This window comes from Dunckerocampus dactyliophorus, chromosome 3, assembly GCF_027744805.1.
Source record: "Dunckerocampus dactyliophorus isolate RoL2022-P2 chromosome 3, RoL_Ddac_1.1, whole genome shotgun sequence".
In the NCBI taxonomy this organism is placed as follows: domain Eukaryota; kingdom Metazoa; phylum Chordata; class Actinopteri; order Syngnathiformes; family Syngnathidae; genus Dunckerocampus; species Dunckerocampus dactyliophorus.
In genome coordinates this window covers 7,166,809-7,186,772 of record NC_072821.1, presented here as the reverse complement: position 1 = coordinate 7,186,772, position 19,964 = coordinate 7,166,809, and the positions used below count along the sequence as shown (strand labels likewise).

The 19,964-nt window shown below is 40.9% G+C and overlaps 1 protein-coding gene across 2 annotated transcripts in view; it reads left to right on the top strand.

Annotated features, from left to right (window-relative positions):
- LOC129178578 (transmembrane protein 266-like) overlaps nt 1-19,964 on the top strand; it is a 69,170-nt gene that overhangs the window by 36,789 nt on the left and 12,417 nt on the right. For both annotated transcript variants that reach the window (XM_054770922.1, XM_054770923.1), the window contains 6 exons: nt 7,281-7,435; nt 8,148-8,221; nt 10,830-10,886; nt 12,834-12,972; nt 14,422-14,537; nt 15,424-15,619. In XM_054770922.1, the coding sequence (XP_054626897.1) occupies nt 7,281-7,435; nt 8,148-8,221; nt 10,830-10,886; nt 12,834-12,972; nt 14,422-14,537; nt 15,424-15,619 (737 nt within the window). The remainder of the gene's footprint in view (nt 1-7,280; nt 7,436-8,147; nt 8,222-10,829; nt 10,887-12,833; nt 12,973-14,421; nt 14,538-15,423; nt 15,620-19,964) is intronic.

Genomic DNA, 19,964 nt, shown 5'->3' with positions numbered 1-19,964 from the left:
GTGTGTGTGTGTGTGTGTGTGTGTGTGTGTGTGTGCGTGCGTGTGTGTAACTCAAAGGTTTATTGCTGTGTTGACTCATTTTGATATCCTCTGATGATAAATCGGATCCTGGCTGAAGAAGCAATAGCGGGTGTTCTCAAAGAAACATGATGCATGGATGGTCCCTTTTTAAAAAAATTACACAAATACAGCGCAACCTTGGTTAGCCTCATTAATTCGATCCAGAAGGTCTGACCGAAACGGACGCTAACCGAATCAATTTTCCCCATATGAAGTAAAGTCAATCCAATGAATCCATTCCAGAAAGCCAAAAATGTTAACTGTCAATACACTACTGTAAATATATTTAAATAAAATGACTTTTTCCTTCATTGAAGATGCGATTCTTGACGACTATCCCTGTAGACTCAACGTGGCAGCGAGATCAACCGCCACCACCTACCATTTGCGACATGAGTTGTTGCTTAAATTCAATGGTGTTTCTCGCCTCAATAATTGTAACTCAAGAATGTTGCAAGCACCAGCATTTTGATAAAGAAGGTGACAAACACCGTAGACGCTGAGAGAAACACTATAAACACTAAGAAATAACTCGTGACCAAGCAGGGAGACGGTGTCCGTGTGGTGTCTCGCTGCCACATCATGTTTTTGGGAAGAGTCGTCTTCAATGTAGGTAAAGTTTAACGTAAATGTTAATTTATCCCTTTCATTTGTCATTTATATGCATTTTGTGCATGTCAAACTATAAAAACGTGTTTTGTGTTAACAAAAAGTCAACCGCTGATGGCATCACAAAGGGGCGATGCAACGTAGCTGACTTCTGGCTCCGGTTGCCATTTTGTTCGCTAGCTAATAGGATGATTCCAAGAAAGGACGTTTTCTGATCAAATTAAATATATTAAGAATACAGATGGACTCACGCAGTGTATTAATAACTCGACAAGAAGTACAGTGACCAGGGAATGCACATAAAGCAAAATTGTGGCGTAAATTTTCAGCGTTAACCAAAAAACACGCTAACCGGGGCTGGCACTAACCGAGGTTCCGCTGTACAGTGAAACCTGTAAGGTTAAATTTAAATAATCTGTTCCGGGGTCAAACTTTAGTCCTAAAACCTTTTATTAACTAATTACGGAGTGCATGTGGTGTGGCTCCAGGAATTTCTTTCCACTTTTGACATTTTCCATATTTTGTGATGCATGAATGTTCAGTCAGTTCATCTGTAATGGTGTCACATTTGGTAGTCATCCAAATTACTGCTTGTTCAGATTAGTCCTCTGCTGCAGTGACTCCCAACCAGGGGTGCGCGTACCCCTGATGGCACACAAGCAAATTGCAGGGGGTATGTGGAAACATTTAATTTCCAAGATGGGAGGGGAAACACTGCTGTACAGGGGACATTTTGGTGTAGAACAGTTTCCCCGTGGCAGCAACCAGGAAGTACAGCATCTCACAAAAGTACAACCCTCACATTTCAGCAAGCTTTTTTCTTACAGTACATCTTCTCAGGGGATATACCACAGAAATGAAACTTAGACATACTTGAGAGTGGTCAGCGTAAATCTTGTGTAGCAGTACGGATGAACTATCCACTGAAAATGCCCCAACACTCAGTCATTAATGTCTAAATAGATGACAACCTTGAAGTTATTTTCAGTGGGTAGTGACTCTGTACTGCCAGACAAACGCTACACTGACCAAGTTCCATTTCTATAGTACTGTCCCTTGAGAAGACCCAATAAAATGCTTGCTGAAATGCGAGTGGTGTGCTCACTTTTGTGCCATACTGTAGATCAAGCGTCTCTTTTGACATCAGTAAAAGCAGGAGAGAAATACTTGCAGGGGAGTGTTTCACAGTTTCTTGAATGTGGAGCTAAAAAAACCCCCAAAAAACCTTGCCCTTGCTTTGGTGCCATTTTAAGTTGAATTTATGCTTATCAAATATTCACTTCATGTTGGGAACTGCTTTAGATAAACGAGGCAGCTGGTGGTAGCTGTAAATAATTTTAAGGAAGGTTGTGGAAGGTTATTACTGCTGGCTGAGAGGTGCAAATCCCTCGAGTGTCATGTTAAACGTGGATGGAGAGGGGTCTCCCCCTCCCCCTCACACACACACGTTACCCGCTACTGTCAAGGTGATGTCACATCAGCATCATAAGCCTGTGTATGACAAATATATAAATGTCTGGCATGCTTAGAGTCTCACTGAGATTCTGTGGATGTCTGGCGGAGCAGATTCCACACCATCTGGAGCACACACGTGCTCATGTTCCTCCCCATCCAAAGCCAAGAAGATGATTGCCATCAAGGCGGCTATGTTGTTATTAGATTAGCTGTGCATTGTTTACTGGCCTGACATTAGGAAGATGATGAGGTGATCAGCTCCCTTCTACAGTACGTGAGTACAGTACAATCCACTGTAATGCATTGGGAATAGTATTATTTGTGTCGGACATACACTACAAGTCAAAAGTTTCTACGTTATTTATTGAAATTCAAGTCATTCAATTCCAATGAATAGCTTGAAATGGTACAAAGGTAAGTGGTGAAGTGCCAGAGGTTTAAAAAAAAAAGGTAAGGTTACCCAAAAGGGAAAAATAATGTGTATTTCAGAATTATACAAAAATTCCTGTTTCAGGGACCACAAAATGGGCCAACAATTTAAAGCTGTTCTGCAGACATGGAGGTTGATCAAGCCTTGGCAGTTGTCCTGGAGTACTTACTACCTCCTCTGTCTGCATAAAAAACAGTGTTCGGAGCGCACTGCGGTACTATATACCCTCGTGAACATCATTTGAACAGCATTGCACTGGAGAACGTAATTTGTTGCTACAAGAATGGCAAGAAAGAAGGGATTTAACAATGGAAGCGAGGCAGATCATCTTAAAGGGATAGTTGGGATTTTTTGACATGAAGTTGTGTGATGTCCCCATCAGCAGTGTAGTGCATCAACAGTGACTGACCCACCACTTTGTTCCGTGAGCGGCGGCCTGTCAGATTTTGGTGAGGAGGAACGTACTTTCGGTTAGTTCCCAGGGTCTCTTAAGCGTTTTGCTTCTCAAAACAATATGCATTTGAAAGAGGAAATACATTTGCATCACAAAACCGCCGCTATCAAAAAAGTTATTTCCTCTCCGCTCGTGTCACTACGCGCTCTTGCCTGTCCATTGTTGTGTGTGTGTGTTCAAAGATGAAAGGTAAACGAATAAATAGAGTAAAGAGTAAAAAAGGAAGCACTGTGTAGTGTATAAATAAATGTAAGACAATGACTAAATCATTTAGATTTTTAATTCAGGACAGACTAAGAGCTGTATCAAATAAATGTCCTTTATAGTTGTCATGGTTATTTTTGAGGAGCACTGTCATATTGTTACGTGTAGTAAGTGTGATCAGTTCAACCGCCAGCCATATTATCCCAGTGCCAAGGGATGAAGACGTCAATCGATGAAGAGGCCAAAATGCTGTGCCGTAGTCGTGCTCCTCTGTGCCAGCGCATGGCGAGAAGGCAAAGATGGAGGCCGCAGCCAACTTTCCACTCCAGCTGGACAACTGCTGAGAGGCTTTGTTCCTCTCATGGCGCCTACCGTTAGCTCATCAGCACGACTTACACAGAAAAAAACAATAACCCCAAGCCGTCTTGTTGGACTATTTAAGGCCAATATGCTTGTTTTATTGCCAGGCAGCAGATGATGAGCCTTTTATTATTTTTTTTCCCAATCTTGGCTCTTAAGATGTTGATTTTTGTTGACTGCCCCTCCCCTCCAGACCAGCTCAACTACAGTGGTCCTCTTCATGGCCTCCTGAAAGGGACTTCATCAATATTCCAGCCTCAGAAGCAGCTGATGGTCAGATCATCAGTTCACAAAGCTACGCTGTCTCTTGCACTGTCAATGCCCCTCTTTCATCACACGTCTTGCACGCTCAACACTAGATTTAAACAACTACCGCCCTCTGTTGGCCACATCGGGGAGTTTAGCTCACTTTCCAAGTATGAATCTTATTCCCCCCCCCCCCCCCCTTCAATATGCAGGGATATTTGCTTTTCGGCTCCATTGACTTTATTTGTACACTGCTGTGTGTAATGTGATAAAATTCATTCTAAATGGTCCTGAAGCTACAATGCATTACATGAATAAGTGCGTAGTACGCCCCCAATTTTGTTTTGTGCGCACCCCAAATTCTGTCTATTCTCTCACTGTAAGTCGGAACAATTAATTTAACCTCACTAACAGGATTGACCACAAGGTTTTTCTGTATTTTTCTTAAGCTGCTGCACCTTCCTGACGTCTTCGTCACACTTTGAAAACGCCTGAGATTAGGGATGCGCGCATCTGGGTTTTGTACTGCCGATTCCGACACCCACCATCCAAGGTCCCTTGACTGCCAGCGGGCCCGAAAAATAGGTAATTACGAATAAAAATTAGTAATAAATTAATAAAGGAGGGGGGGATGTGATTTTTTCCATATCACCCAGAATTCCCACCCAGAGTGGCTGCACCACTGCTACTGGCTACATGGTATAAAAAAAGGAACCATGAAATCACCTTCATTTAGACAAAAACATATTTGACGTACTTTTTCAAGACAACATACAATATATCAGTCGTGAAACTTCCAAAGGATGAGACGCTTTCTTTAAGATAGATTGATGTTTCATTTATCTCCAAGAGAAATTCACATTTCCAGCAGCTCTACAAAAGTCATCACTTACAAATAAAAGAAAGCAAAATCTGAGAATTAAGAAAAATAAGAATAAATAAATATGTAACCGATCACTTCAATTTCAATAGTACATAATAAATAATAATAATACATCATAATTTGACTTTGGACGTGAGGGTGCATTGGTGGAGCTCTAGCAGGACGTCCAGGGAAATGACAGCGCACTCGGCGAACCCGGTGTCTTCCACCGCTGAGAAAGGCCGGTCATCTCGTCTGATGAATTCAACTATTGTTCGGGTTATTTGCTTAGTCTTCTGACTGTCACGCACACACGGGCGAGTGTTGTCCACATGACTGCGTTGATGATCACCGTGAGCCTCCAAGACTCACCACACTCTGTCAAGTGTTTGTTCTTCAAATGCCGTATTAAATGAAAGCTTTTTAACGTGCTAAAGATAGCTTTGGTGGCATGTGTTGGCAGTGAAGTTCCACACGGCAGATTTGATTGTTTTGGTTTTGGCACTCTGTGAAGGAAAGTGGGAGGAGGATGCAGCCCAAGACGTTAGTTAGGGCAAGACGCTACACTGCACGCAGGGATCGCTGTGGTCTGCAGTAGCACCAGCCAAAGGTGATCGGCTTTTGTGATTGGCGTTGAAAGGCATTTATCGGCATATGCCGATCACGTGATTTTTCACGGAAATTGGTCCATACTGAACGGTGGCCAATCGATTGGAGCATCCCTAGCTGAGATAGAAGGGTTTTTTTTAAGTCACAATGGCAGCATTACTCCTGGCACAAAATGCAAATGGGCACAGCCCCAAAAGTAGCCAGCTAACTAGCAAATACAACCATCCATTTTATTTTTTACTTTGGTTCGAGGAATTTACCATATTGGCCTGTATACAAGACGGCCCTAAATATGTTATGTATCGTGTATACTGTTTATATACCGTATATCACAGTTAACTGGTATCAGACCCGACCGTGGCAAGTGAATTTCTGCAAAGTAGAATTCCGTATTTAAAAATTTTATATTTTAGCAGTTAGAGTGTAGAAAACTGTTTACGACCTTCTAAATACGTTTTTTAATGTGATCAGAACCCTCTATACATCAAATAACACCCCTATAGTCACCTTTACACCAGTATTACCCAATATAGTAGACATAATAAGAGTAAATAAGTCATTTAAGACATAAATAAGACTTGTGTTTGTGTGTGTTGCAATAAATGTGTTCCTTGGGGCAGTGATTCCCAACCAGGGGTATGCGTACCTACAAGTGGTACGCGAGCAGTTTGCAGGGGGTACTGGGAAACATTTAATTTCCGTGACGAAGTAAATATTCTCCATCATTCCATATTAAGCCAGACAATAAAATGGAATGTGTGCACTACAACTAGTTTCCCAAGGGTGACAATAGCCTGTGGCACAGCTGCACCAATATTCTCACAGTTGTGTTACATTCTACTTGGAGAATGATCAACACGTATGAGTGAGGGGGTACTCCTGGTATGACAAACAGGCTCTCGGGGAAAACAAGACAAAAAAGGTTGGGAAACACTGCCCTAGGGGAGCTGAATGAGGGGCGGACAGTAAGTGACGTTGGGGGTTCAGAGTTGACTTTTAGCTTGGCATGGTTTACGGCCGCAGAAGTAGCTTGTGTTTTTATTAAGGACTTAATGATTATTGTGCCTGTTGTGAGATCATTCAAACATGCAATAAAAGCCTGTTGTACGGGCTATCAAGTCTGATGCTTGTGTGTCTCACTGAACATTACTGACACCTAGTGACCAGTAGAATACTACGCAGTGTCTTTGGCCTTATATTTGTATTTTAGTTCATTTTGCTAATTTTATGCTTGAAAATGCTTAATTGAGGCAAAACAATATGTAACATTTGCTTCAATATGCATGTTTTGACTAATAATGGGCCATTTTCAACCACGAAACAGCACGATTTATGAATTAATATATTTTTGAAAAACCTTTTAGAGTGAAGCTGTGAAATTTGCAGGACAGTGTGCCGAGGGATGACTGTATTTTCAAGAATCATGCTTCCGATATCAACTGGTAGTTGTCGCTCTATTGCTGTCAGAGCACACGCAGCTGATTGCAGAAACTGCCGGTTGTCACAGTGTGGCTGTGATAAGGGGAACTCCCATTTTTTATGCCCACTTTTATTCTGCTGAGTGCAATTTTAGTTTTGTTTGTTTTCAGATAAATAGCTGTATTTTTTTCTTTTCAGTGTGGCCATGTCCCTCCTTCATTGTCGTCGTGTGTGCCATGTTTTATTTCTTACAATAAAATAAATTCATTTCAAATGAGTCTTTTGACTGCGTGTTTTCTAATGGTTTGCATTGGACTAATTATGAACTCTGAAGCACATGGTCTTAATGTCTTGCTTACGCAGGGCTGTTCCAAAAGAATTTGTTAGAGTTTTAGATGGTGTAGGTGAACATTGTTGAAGAACGTTCAAGAGACAACACCCGTGAGAAGTAGAGCACTTTTCCATGTGGTTGACTTTACACCAGTGTTTTTTTTTGTGTGTGTCCCTCCCCTTTTTTGACAATTTTCATTGAAATGTGTCATTGTATAACCAAGAATATGTTCTCTGTGCAGGTCCAACTGGCTGAAGCCGTGCTGTGGCCGTCGAGTGGCCCTGTGGCAGGTCTGTCTGCTGAGTGCTGGCTTCAACTGCGTCCTGGTGGCCTGCGTCATCCTGGTGGTGCTCTTCCTCTCTCTGGAGCTGCTCATCGACACCAAGCTCCTTCAATGTGAGTCCTTATTCGTTTATTTGCACTATTTTTTGCATTTTTTTTTTTTTTTTACTGATGAAGAATAAAATAGAAGTATAGTACATTGATAGGACTGTTGTGGTCCTCCTACAAAATAAAGGTGACATGGAGGACATGCGATGTACTCCGTACACATACAGTATGTAAATTAAAGAAACAATATGGAAGAATCACACTGTGCATGCACTTAGCAAATCCTTTGCTACGCTGGCTTGTAATCATCTACACTTACTGTTGCCATGCCGACCCTGGATCACCTGCTTTAGAGGTATCTCGTAATCGGTGGACCAACCAGGGCAACTCTCACGCTAGTTCTGTTCAGAGTTGTGGACAGTGCAGTGCGAGCGCAACACTAAAAAGATAAGAGAACTTGATTTCAACACATAGTGTTATGAGAGAGGAATGCATGTGCCCGTCACACATGCGCTGGCAGTGCAGGATGAGAAGCGCTTGATGAAAGCAAATGCAAAGGCACGCTAACAAAGGCGACATCTCGTCAATGGCAACAGGCGCACATCTCCATTGATTAGTGGCCAGCTTTAATGATACCAGAGTCTGCAGGGAACGTACTGAAAGATTAGCGCTGTAGACACTTTGACACCGGAGTAAATGATGGCTCTGTGATGGACACGGCATCCAGGTTGTACTCGGCGCAGTTGTTATTTCTTAAAGTTTGTTTTTGTTTGTGCAGTTGCCAACGCTTTCCAGTTCGCCAGCATCATCCACTGGATCAGTCTTATCATCCTGTCACTTTTCTTTTCAGAGGTAAGCTGTTATGAATTACACTTAAAAAAACAAAACAAAAAAAAAAAACACTCTGACATTCCGTGTGTGCTAATGACCCAATAGGGTTGCCAACTCCTGGGGGAAAAAAGTAAGGGACACCTTGTTGGCTGGGCCGACCCACCTGACTGTTACAATTATTATTGTTTTGCCTTTATTTGTGTGACACGCATGTCCTATTTGACACAAACCTAAATTTAATATGACACAATGTTTTAGAGTAATTCAAACACGTGAAATTGATTTTTTTAGTTCAAAATAACACAATTAACAGAATAAAATAATTACCTCAATATCTTTCTTATAGAAATCTGTCCTGCTTAACTCAAAACAGTATAAATTCAGTGCCCAGCTTTGTGATGATGAGGTGTATCCAACTTACGTGACTAGAAAAGCTACTCTGACCAGAAGAAAGGAGAGCTGAGCTATTTGTGTTTTACGTGACTGGCAACATTGGAGTTGTACTTTTTGTCTTTATGCAATTTGGTGGTCATTTGTCATTAAGTACAGGCATCGTGTCTGAATTGAACAGTTATCAAAAATACTACAGAGTTGAAGCAAACATTCTTTGGTGAGCTACTCAAAATTAGATGGCGAGCTAATGCTAGCTCACGAGCTACCTGTTGGACACCCCTGTGATAGCGTCACTCATAAAGCTGGACACACTACGTGTTTATGTTACACAACTTGTGTTTTGAGCATAAGACATTATTATTATGATAACAAGAGAGCAAAGCTGTTTAAAAAAGTAAGTTAGCACGTACCTCATGAACGTGATAGCCACCGGTAGCTTCCCCGTGGGACAGAAACGACTAATCGCATTGCTTGTTTGTTTTAAAGACAAAATGTCACAAAAAGACACATTTGACCGGACCAGAAGCTAGGCAGACAGCTCTAGCTAGCTAGCTAGCTATCTGCTGTCAACGTGAGGCAGAATGCCAGCCATGCAAAGTGCGTAAATAAAAATGCCTGAAAAGGCGAACGGCAATGAGGTTGATAGGCCAGCGATCAGACATGCTGGCATCCATTGGCTTAGCCTTTGACAGCCTTTTTCCAGCAAGGGCGCATATGGGGGGGCCACTTTGATATTTTACGTTTTATAAACCAACCCATGTTATATATCTCCAGCATACCCCCGCGACCCTAACGAGGATTAAGAGGCATCGAAAATGAATGAATGAATGAAAACAGCCTCCATCTGAAGCTTTGTGTTAATAGGTGACAAAGTGTATTATAATATAATATTGATATTAATGATGATTTTTTTTTTTTTTTTTACAAATATCTCTTTTTCCAACCTCATTTTCCATAATTTGTGTCTTAGTTCTTATTTTTCATGTTATGACTTAAAAAAAATCTTTATATTTTTTCCTCATAATATATTGTTGTTAAATTTTGACTTTTTTACTTCAAAGGTTACCACTTTTTTCCCTGAATATAATTTTATTTTCCTAATATTTCGACCATTCTCATAAAATCACTGCTTTTATTCAATATTTTTCTTTTTTCTTTTTCTTTTTTTTTAACTTTTCCTATTTAATTTTATTTTTAGAATGTGCTGAGGGCCATTAAATAAACAGCTGTGGGCCGCAAATGGCCTCCCAGCTGCACTTTGTGACACCCCTGGTATAATAGAGTCACACCATTAGCATGTTAGCAGGCTAGTGAATCATATTGTTGTTAGCATGGCTGCAGACTAAATATTTTACATTAAATTACATATAAATTCATGTATTTAGCCTGCCTTTTAATCTACTTAAAATGGCTATCAAAACGCAATAAAATTATTTGTGTTATTTAACTACGTATATAGTTTATATTCACATTGTTAGCGTGTTAGCAGGCTAATATTACCAACAAGTGTTGTAGCATTTCAAATTGCTAGTTTAGCTTGAGTAATACCACCTAAGGGCTTTACTATAATTGCTATTTCATTAAAAATTAAAAGTAATTAAAAATTAAATGCTAAGTCAAGAGGGAAGCCGTTTGATCCTCAGGTCCAACTTCAGTTCAAAACAATTAGGCCTCGATGCCCTAAACCAATGTTAATCACCATTTAGCTAGCAGGAGCCATAATTAAAGCAGAGTTTAATGAGCATTTGCGACGGGACGCCGATGACATCACGCAAGCAAATGTCGTACAGAGATGACGTTTTTTTTTTTTTTTTTAAAGGGTGTTTAATAGGTTTGGTATTGTCTACCAATCAGAACACATCGCTCAGGTTGGCGCTCTTAAGCGTTTCACCTCATTGACTGCAAACCTGTTTGTCCAAAAGGTGCTTCGCTTTGATGGATTGGCAGGACCACTTGTGCGTGAGCCCTCATGCTAATTTGGGGGAGGGAGAGGGGATGATACCACTCGGAGGTGCATCCTGCAGCTGACCACATTTGGGCGAAGGGCGATGTGGACTTTAAAGTGGTTGATCACATAAAAAGGCCTCCCTCTCTCACTTTTTGTTTTACTGTCAACTACACGAATAGCTTTGTGAAAAATAATCCTAACAGAAATTAAGAACTTGTGGAATACATGCTACTTTAAGAAGGTCTTGTTTTCTCTGCAGTGAACTTCATTTGCCTGTTTTTGCACTAGACTGTCTTCAGGATCGTAGTACTCGGGATCTGGGACTACATAGAGAACAAAGTAGAGGTTGGTATGCTCACCTTTTACTCTTCAACAATACCTAAAAACTAGGGGTGTCAAGAGATCTCGTAACACAAGCTGGTGCGACATTAAAACGTGACAAGATTTCTCGTCTAGAGAAAAGCGGTCTCGCGAGAGCAGGTCAGACAGAAGCCTATCAGATTTTGGAACTATAGCATTGCTACTGTGAATGATGATACACGTAATATGGAAGCGGTAGTGCGCACTGTAATGCACACTGTAAACCTTGCAATCCAACCTACCTCGGTGTACCCAGCATCACTTGCTTGTGAAGTGTGGCGTTTTTTTCCATCGGAGTTGAAGAGATGCCGCCCTGTTAATGTCCAAGCAGAAACTGTCGTAATTCTACATTTGATCAAAGTTACTTAAGATTTAAAACACGATTGCTGCATATGACTTCTATCAAAACTTGTGATAGAAGAGTTTAATTCAGACCTACTTCCGTCTTCCGCACTCTAAGCATCATGGGAACTGTAGTTTTTTTGGTTTTTTTTTTTAGCATAAACATAAAATTGGAATCTATTTTATGTGTCTTTACTAGGGATGTCCCGATCCACATTTTTAGGCTTCCGATCCGATCCGATTTTTTTTTTTCCGGGCACCTCAGTCCGGGCACAGTGAGGGGGAACTACCGCTGTAGCTACATGGACGAATATCCAACGTCCAACGTGAACCTAACTTCACCAGGGTACACCACGGACATGTCTGCATGGTGGTGGTGCCTTTTCTTCCTCTTGCAGGTGGCGGGAGTCGAATGGCAACCATGTTGGAGTGTGGCCCAGAGTCATGAACGTTATACGGCAACCGTATCGGCCTGATCTCGTGGCGGAAGCCGATATTATCCGATCATCAAAATACGGCGGCTCGGCAGCCGAACCCGATCCTGAAGATCAGATCGGGACATCCCTAGTCTTTACATAACTACATATCGGCATAAATCATTAGTAGTAGCATTATTTTAACTTTTCAAGTATCATGCTTAGGTTATCCATGCAAAGTTATCAAACATTTCAAAATGTACCTGCAGTGTTTTGTGACTCAGTTAAGTAAAAAAGTCAGTTTGTCTAGTCTGATATTTTGTTAATGGAGTTTTCTTCAAAGTAATGTTAAAATATCGCCTGGTCTGGTTCTCGTGAACCCAATATTATGTATCATCTCGTTTCGTGAGCTGAGTGTATCGTGACATCCCTACTAAAAACACCGTGGGGGGGTGTCGGGACTAGTTCCCCTTGCTTTTTATCTTTCCAAGACACTTTTAGCACTTTACACGCAACAACGTAACATTCAGGAGTGGGACAGGAGGACACAAATGCTAGCAACACTAGCATAGCAATGTGCTAACATTACAGTCACACTCTAACAGCAACATCATGCTAGTCTAGCTAGCCTATTTGCTGAAGAAAAAACAAAATTATCAAACTTAGAGCTCCCACGTCTGTGGCTGACTGATAGATTATTGGTAGAGCTTTATTTTAAAATGTGTAGTGAAGCCTGTTTTTTTTCTTTTTTTAACATGGGGCGAATCAGGGAGGGGAGGGTTTTCCTTCATGACGTCTTGAAAACACGGAATTTCAAAAGCAACCATTTGAGCACCTCTTTCTTCAAAAGTGAGGGAGATGGATGAGGGACTTGTAAACAGGCTGTAGGGACACGTATTACATTTGACATAGCAGGGGGCTAGCTAGGCTATTTCCTCAAGTGCTTCTGTCTCAAATAGAAAATATTTTGGATAATATATCTCCCGGGAGTACAGACTATGGAAGCTTTAATGTGTGAGTCCAAACTAAGAGGCACCAACTCCTTATTCTTATCCATTTACAATTCCTGCAGGTGTAACGATCAGGTGTCCCATTATTTATTGCCCATATAGTGTACCTCAGCAATGTAATAAGCCAAGTCTTTGAGTTTTATTACCATGATTACTTGTTTCAGGTGTTTGATGGCGCCGTCATCGTCCTGTCCCTGGCCCCCATGGTGGCCTCCACAGTGGCCAACGGGCCCAGCAGCCCCTGGGATGCCATCAGCCTCATTATCACCCTGCGCATCTGGAGGGTGAAGAGGATCATCGATGGCGAGTCACTATTGTTGTGTTTCAGCGGTGAACTTGTAGTATGGAAGCACCTGGTCTCTCTATAAGGCATCAGCTGGCCTGGAATGAGATGAGTGACCTGCTTCTCTCCATGATTATACAAATTATTTACTATTCACGGCAATATAGCTATTGATCATTCCCCAGAGTAATTTGCTGTCACTCGTCTGCTCCAGCTCGTATTGATCGTAAGGTCCGGATAAGCAGATTCGCAGAGGCCATAATGAATATAGTGGTTGTTCTCCTCTATGCTAATGCGGTCTGGTTCGATATCTGTGCCGAGGTCACCCTCACCAGCTGCAAACAGACCACACAGCAACTTTGTTTGCGCTGTTGCTCATCTGATCTTGACATTCTTTTTATGATGTCATAGATTATCATCAAGATTTAATGAAATCATCAACTTATATGAAAATCGGTCCACACAGTCAGAGCAGATTTGCTTTCATAGAGCAAACCTCCCCCTGCTGGCCCATAAAAATAATGCAGGCGGTTCCACATTGGGTTCTAATTTCATACCTTGCTAGAACATATCATCTCATGACCCCACTACTCTACCTTATTTGTCAAATAAGTGGAAAGTGCTTGTGTATGCAGCTGCAGCTCCTCCGCCTGCTACCTTTGATACGTGTGAGTGATTGAGCGTCCTTGTTAGACTGCAGGGAGCAACCCGCACACTTACTGCAAAGATTGACTCTCTCTCCCAATTAGCTTGATATATAAAGTAGTAGTTGTTGTGTATCGGCCTTAATGCGAGTGGACATGCCGCGAACTGTTGACTGCACAAGTGGGGATTGGCCCACGCCACACACACACTCGTCATTTTCTACCGCTTATCCTGTTACCCTGTGAGGGTATGATGGGTGAGCTGACGCCCACCCCAGCTTGGCTGCACCCTAGACTGGTCGCCGGTCAGTCACAGCCGAGTTATAGACAACCATTCATACTCACATTCACACCATTTTACAGTCTCCAAATATGTTTTTGGACTGTGGAAGTAAACCCACGCAAACACAAGAACACGTTTTGTGTGTACTGTATAGATAAACCTTTCGGACAGATTGTAAGAGATACTTTCTGGAATTGACAAATATTTATTGTCACGTTTTTAGTGCTTTGTGCATTATGTTAAATCCAGAAAACCTTTATTTTGCATTTATTTCAAAGCGCTTAAGACATTTAGGTCATAACATTTGTAAAAGTAAAAAGAGTCATATTCATATTTGTGTTAAAATATATTTTAGAGAAATCTGCTGCTATCTAGTGGTGTCATCGTAGTACTGCATTAAAGAAAGGTCACGACATATGTATGCGGAACGTGCGGTGGCGCTGTTAAACTAATAGTGATCACACATTTTCTTTGCGCAAAAGCCGAAGCCTCCTACGGCTGTTTGTTCACTACAGTGTTTGTTTGTTCTCCCTCCATGTTAGCTTACGTGCTCCAAGTCAAAGTGGAGATGGAGCTGGAGATCCAACAGTGCGAGAAGACCAAGGCTGTGAGAGAAGAGCAGCTGGAGCGGCTCACTCAGATCTGCCAGGAACAAGCTGTGAGTGCACCTTTTTATTGTATTTATTTAAAGCTAACATGCACCCAACAAATGGAGGCTATCATGAAAGACGTCTGTGTGTACGCCGTGCGTTTGCAAAAAATACGGACACTCTAAAAGTGTTTTATGCAATATTTTTATGTTACTGAAAGTGGAGTTTTCTTTTTTCTCATAAATATAATCTTGTTATCTAATGAAAAGCATCCAGATTTGAATAATAATAATAATAAAGTAATGATAACAGCACAGGTACACAATGCTGAGCATTAGTTAAAAGAATATAAGTTGTGTATTGATATGGAAACATTTTTTTAAATCACCAAATTTAGATAATGTATAATGACAATATCTATACAAATTAACAGAGAACTATATTTAAAAACCTACTTAATTTTATGCAAAAAGAACGAATAATATTACATTTTTGTTTTCAATTAAAAACGTGTCCAGAAATGTGTCCATTCGTGGTTATCACCAGGAGGGGGCAGCCACGCTTCATAAAAAGATTTATTCCCGTGTTAGCTGTCAACGTCCCGTGCACATATCATATAAATATCGTTCTAAAAACTATTTCAAAATAAAAATGACAACTTCATCAGTGCAAATGTTGTTATACAGTAGTATAATTTTGATTATTATAATATTTGTTTATTGTTATGAATAATTTAAGCACAATGAAATGAGTTCGTGTGTAATGGAGCTACATTTGTTTACGACAGAGGGCGTCACTTTCCCATACGGTACCTTCATAAATTCTATTTTTAACATTTTTTTAGTCTCCTTATTTCATTCCACTCTCTCTTCACCCCCCTCCCCGAATTCTTCCCTCCTCCTCATTTGCACCCTCACCATGGCTCGTTTTTCTCGATGATTCCAACATGTCCAGTTTGAGATCAGGCAGCTGAGGGCCCACCTGGCCCAGCAGGACCTGGACTTGGCAGCGGAGCGGGAAGCAGCCATGCAGATCCACCGTGTGTGGGCCAAGCAGGGCAGGAGTTTTCAGGTGGTGGAGGGCTTGACTCCTGGGGAGTCTGATGATGAGAGCGCTCAGAGGAACCCCAGGGAGCTGCACGGCACTGCAGGTAGGATGAGATGTATTGAAAGACTGTCAATCATGGTACATGTAGGTTGCATTGTTGTATTGTAGTGTACTGTAAGTTAACTCTCTTCACTATTTCTGACAGTGTAGGATGTCATTGTGCATGTTGACACCAAATGTAAGCATTTATAACGATCGTAGTAAATGTAGTTCTTCTTTTGCTGTGCATTTATTGTAGAAATTGCAGGTTTATGGCTTTATTCATGTTTAACACGTTAACGGCGGTAACAAATTTATTACATTAATTACATTACATTTTTAAATGTTATTAACGCATGTGCACCAGAGCAAGCACGCCTCGGTTACGACGGCAGACGGAATCACAGTGGAGCGTCCCCACAGAGTGACACTCTTTTCTAACTTCATTCTGGCCTGAACACATCAACAGCAGTACAATTCCACGACACTTCCTCAGTCTCATTACAAGAACGCAAGATGCATTCAGGGACACTCTGAATAAAAACGGCTTTATAATGCAAGTGTGTGTGTAAATAAACAGGAAGATAAGGAAAACCAGGAAGTGGATATTCTTATGACTCACTTTGGAACTCTTAATTCGGATGTACAATTTGCTACATTTAAGCATGCTGGAAAATAGACTGAAAACAAGTTAATTTACCTTCAATTACATGATGTCTTTGACCGCAACCCCTCATTGCTCATAATATGCAGCTATTGAAGAGACTAGTGTTAGACAAATAGATTTTTAGGCTTGTGTGGTGTCATTTAGCTTGACTGACATATTCAGTTCATTTGGAGCTGTTCATACATACAAACACATATCATCCTGTCCTGCCATTTATCTTTCTGTTCATTAAATACAGTCAAAATGGGCATATTTCAGTCATAGCTGCTAATGGTGATTAATCATGATTATTTTAAAACTGATTAATCTGATTAAAAACTGTAATCGTTTGACAGCCCTAATAATTATAAGACTTTTTTTTTTAACTTTAGTGACAAAAAAAATTATCTATTCGAATCATTGTTATAGTATCAGTATAATATACTTTTCTATCATTATATTTATAGTTACACTACTTTTCATTATTATTAACACCTGTCTTTGTTGCTGAAGCACCCTAAAACACACTCTGTGTGTGGATGAACAGTAAAAAGGCATAGATACAGTAAATAAGAATTTAAAAAAGATCAGGGTTCATGTGAATATGAACGTATTCCATCCATGATATGGGCCATTCTCGGTTTACAACATTCCGTGTTACGATGTTTGGTGGTTCCGAACCTGCTCCTATAAATTAATTAAACACTTAGTTTCGGTGACACTTACACACTTACACTTACGCGCCGCGCACGGCAAGTGTGTGTGCTTGTGTGTGTGTGTGTGTGTGTTTGTGGAAGAATAGCGCGTGTGCAAACACAGCTACACTGAGGAAGGCTAACATCGCTTATTCGTTATTAGTTTTTGCACGTCATTATGTCAGCAAGCCAAAGAAATCGAATGATCATCATGCAAAGCTTCAAGGGAGGAGAAACGCCCACCAATATTGTCCGCTACTTTTTGGTCCCGACTGTCGCAACCTTAATTAAGGATCAAAATTATTGAAAGCTAATGAAAGCTAGAGGGGTCATGGATTCCTCCTCAAGGAGACCTGTGTGGATAATAGGAGGTTACCCCTCCAATGCCTTGGACAATATTTTAAGAAGGTAAAAAGGCCTACAAGACAACCACAGGCATAAAAGTAAAGAGTTGTTCTCTTTTTATTACGGCACTTTTACTCCATTGTTGTTAATTTAGGTACGATTTAGGTATACATTCCGACTTGCACTAGAACTCAACTTATATCACAGTCTGGGAACAGAACTCGTACCACCTATAATCTTTGTAGAAAAAGTGCAAAATGTTAGTTCTGCAAAGTGTTTGCACTATATTCTGCTGTAGAGTATATTTTTGGTTGTGTAGTATCTGTGATGAACATTTTAAATGAACCTAACTTGCCTGGAAGTCATCAAGTACGTGCTCATTTAAATATATATCACGCCAGGTGGAGCTTTTGCTTGAAAAAGCAGCATGACAAACCAGCAGAGAGGTGCGTCATCATGTATGTACATAATTATGTGGAACAAAAAGTCCCTAATGGTGCAACATCAGGCCAAGTGGATGCCGCTGCAGTGTAGGGTTAACATGCAGCAGTATAGCCCTGGAGCGTCTTGGAGGCTTTCGGCTCTTAGCCCCTCCATTCTCACACACGACAGCCATCTGACCGCAGGCACGCGGGGATCAATAGAGGGGGCAAAAAAGCTTTTAGGATGCGCTGAATGGAGGAGAAAACAAGCATGTTTTCTGACACTGTGTCAGTCTCAGCTCCAGAGAACCACGTGGTGGAGGCCGTGCATCACGGCTGGCTCGGGCTGTTTCACATCCAGAGTGCTCTGTGCATTGGGTCTTGTTAGGAGGGGAGTGGGCTTCTGTCAACATCTGTTCTCGTTCACCTACAAACCACAATAGGGCTCCACGGGGCCCACAATATTACCCCAAGGGCATCGTGGCAAATCTGGCTCTCGGATACAAAGTGGGCCTTTTCACACCAAGCATGGTCAATGGGATGAGCACTTATAGGCCACCAGGCTCATAACAGGTCAGGTCGACTCCAATCAAGTCAGATTTTTTGTCAGATTGCTCTCTCTCACCTGCATGATGACATCATGCTCCAAAAACACCAGATGTCCCGGGAGATGGAGGCTTTATGCCACCTTAGAAGTACTAAACCATGTCACACTCTAACATCCACTGTCGCTCAGGGACACCGTCTGCTCCTAGAAGCAGGTCATGGAGTAAACATCGTGCTGCTGCGGCAAAAGGAACATTTTCAATTATATTAACTTACTTTAACAATTCAACACTGCACATGTGGCACACTAAAAAGGCAAATCAGAACAGAAATTAAATTGCCAGAAGCTAATGAAGAAGCTAATTCATTTGATTCCAATAAAGGTGCCTGCCCAGGATTTTTTTTAAATGTCCTTTTGTTGTGCATTTTTTTCTCAATTTCTCAGGAAATACTGCCTACATTTTAATATCAAAATGTAGGCACATACAGGAAATACTGCCTACATTTTAATATCAAAATGTAGGCACATACAGGAAATGGGTATCAAAGAAAGTAGAATTTGTACTGATCCAAATACAGTACATATTATTCCTAAATGTTTTAGCTTTTAGCGAAGGGCATGTACTGTGTGTCTATGTGGCCTTTAATGTTGCTGACTAAGGCACTACAGATAAAAAAGCAACAACTTTTGATTAAAGTACAGTAGGTAGTAAGTAGGTAGCTTCAGTGCTTCAATTATAGTTGGGGTGTTTATGTACCTACCCCACAAGAAGGACTGGATGTTAAATGGAAGCAGGTGATCATTAGAAAGAGGCCGTTGTTTCCCAAATGTGAAACCTCATTCCATAGAACAACTTAATGTTTTATCTTTAATAATGATTTGGATTCTGTGACAAAATGTAGAGGACAACAGAGTCATTTATTAACAAGTATATTGCACAACACAGCATCAACATTTTTAAAGCGCATGCAGAAGTAGATAACGATAGTACTAAAAACCTTGAAATTATTTACAAAATATACTTAGTATTGTTATTATAATTATATAGCGTATAGCAATACGCCATTCGGTGCAGTGGTGTGAAAAAGTGTTCCTGATTTCTTTCTTTCTTTCTGCATGTTTGTCACACTTTAATGTGTCAGATCATCAAACTAATTTCAATATTGGTCAATGACAACACAACTGAACATAAAATGCAGTTTTTAATGAAACTTCTTGTTATTAAGGGAGAAAAAAAATCTAACCCTACATGGCCCTGTGTGAAAAAGTGATTGCCCCCTAAACCTAATAACTGGTTGGACCACCCTTAGCAGCAACAACTGCAATCAAGTGTTTGCGATAACTTGCGATGAATCTCTTACAGCGCAAGTCTTCCAGGTCCTGAAGCAGCAAAACAGCCCCAGACCATCACACTACCACCACCATATTTTACCGTTGGTATGATGTTCTTTTTCTGAAATGCGTTACTTTTACGCCAGATGTAATGGGACACACACCTTCCAAAAACTACAACTTTTGTCTTGCCAGACCACGGAGTATTTTCCACAAAGGTCTTGGTGATCATCAAGATCCACAAGACCAGCCTTAATGTTCTTTTTGTTCAGCAGTGGTTTTCGTCCTGGAACTCTGCCATGCAGGCCATTTTTGCCCATTGTCTTTCTTATGGTGGAGTCATGAACACTGACCTCAAATGAGGCAAGTGAGGCCTGCAGTTCTTTGGATGTTGTTGTGGGGTCTTTTGTGACCTCTTGGGT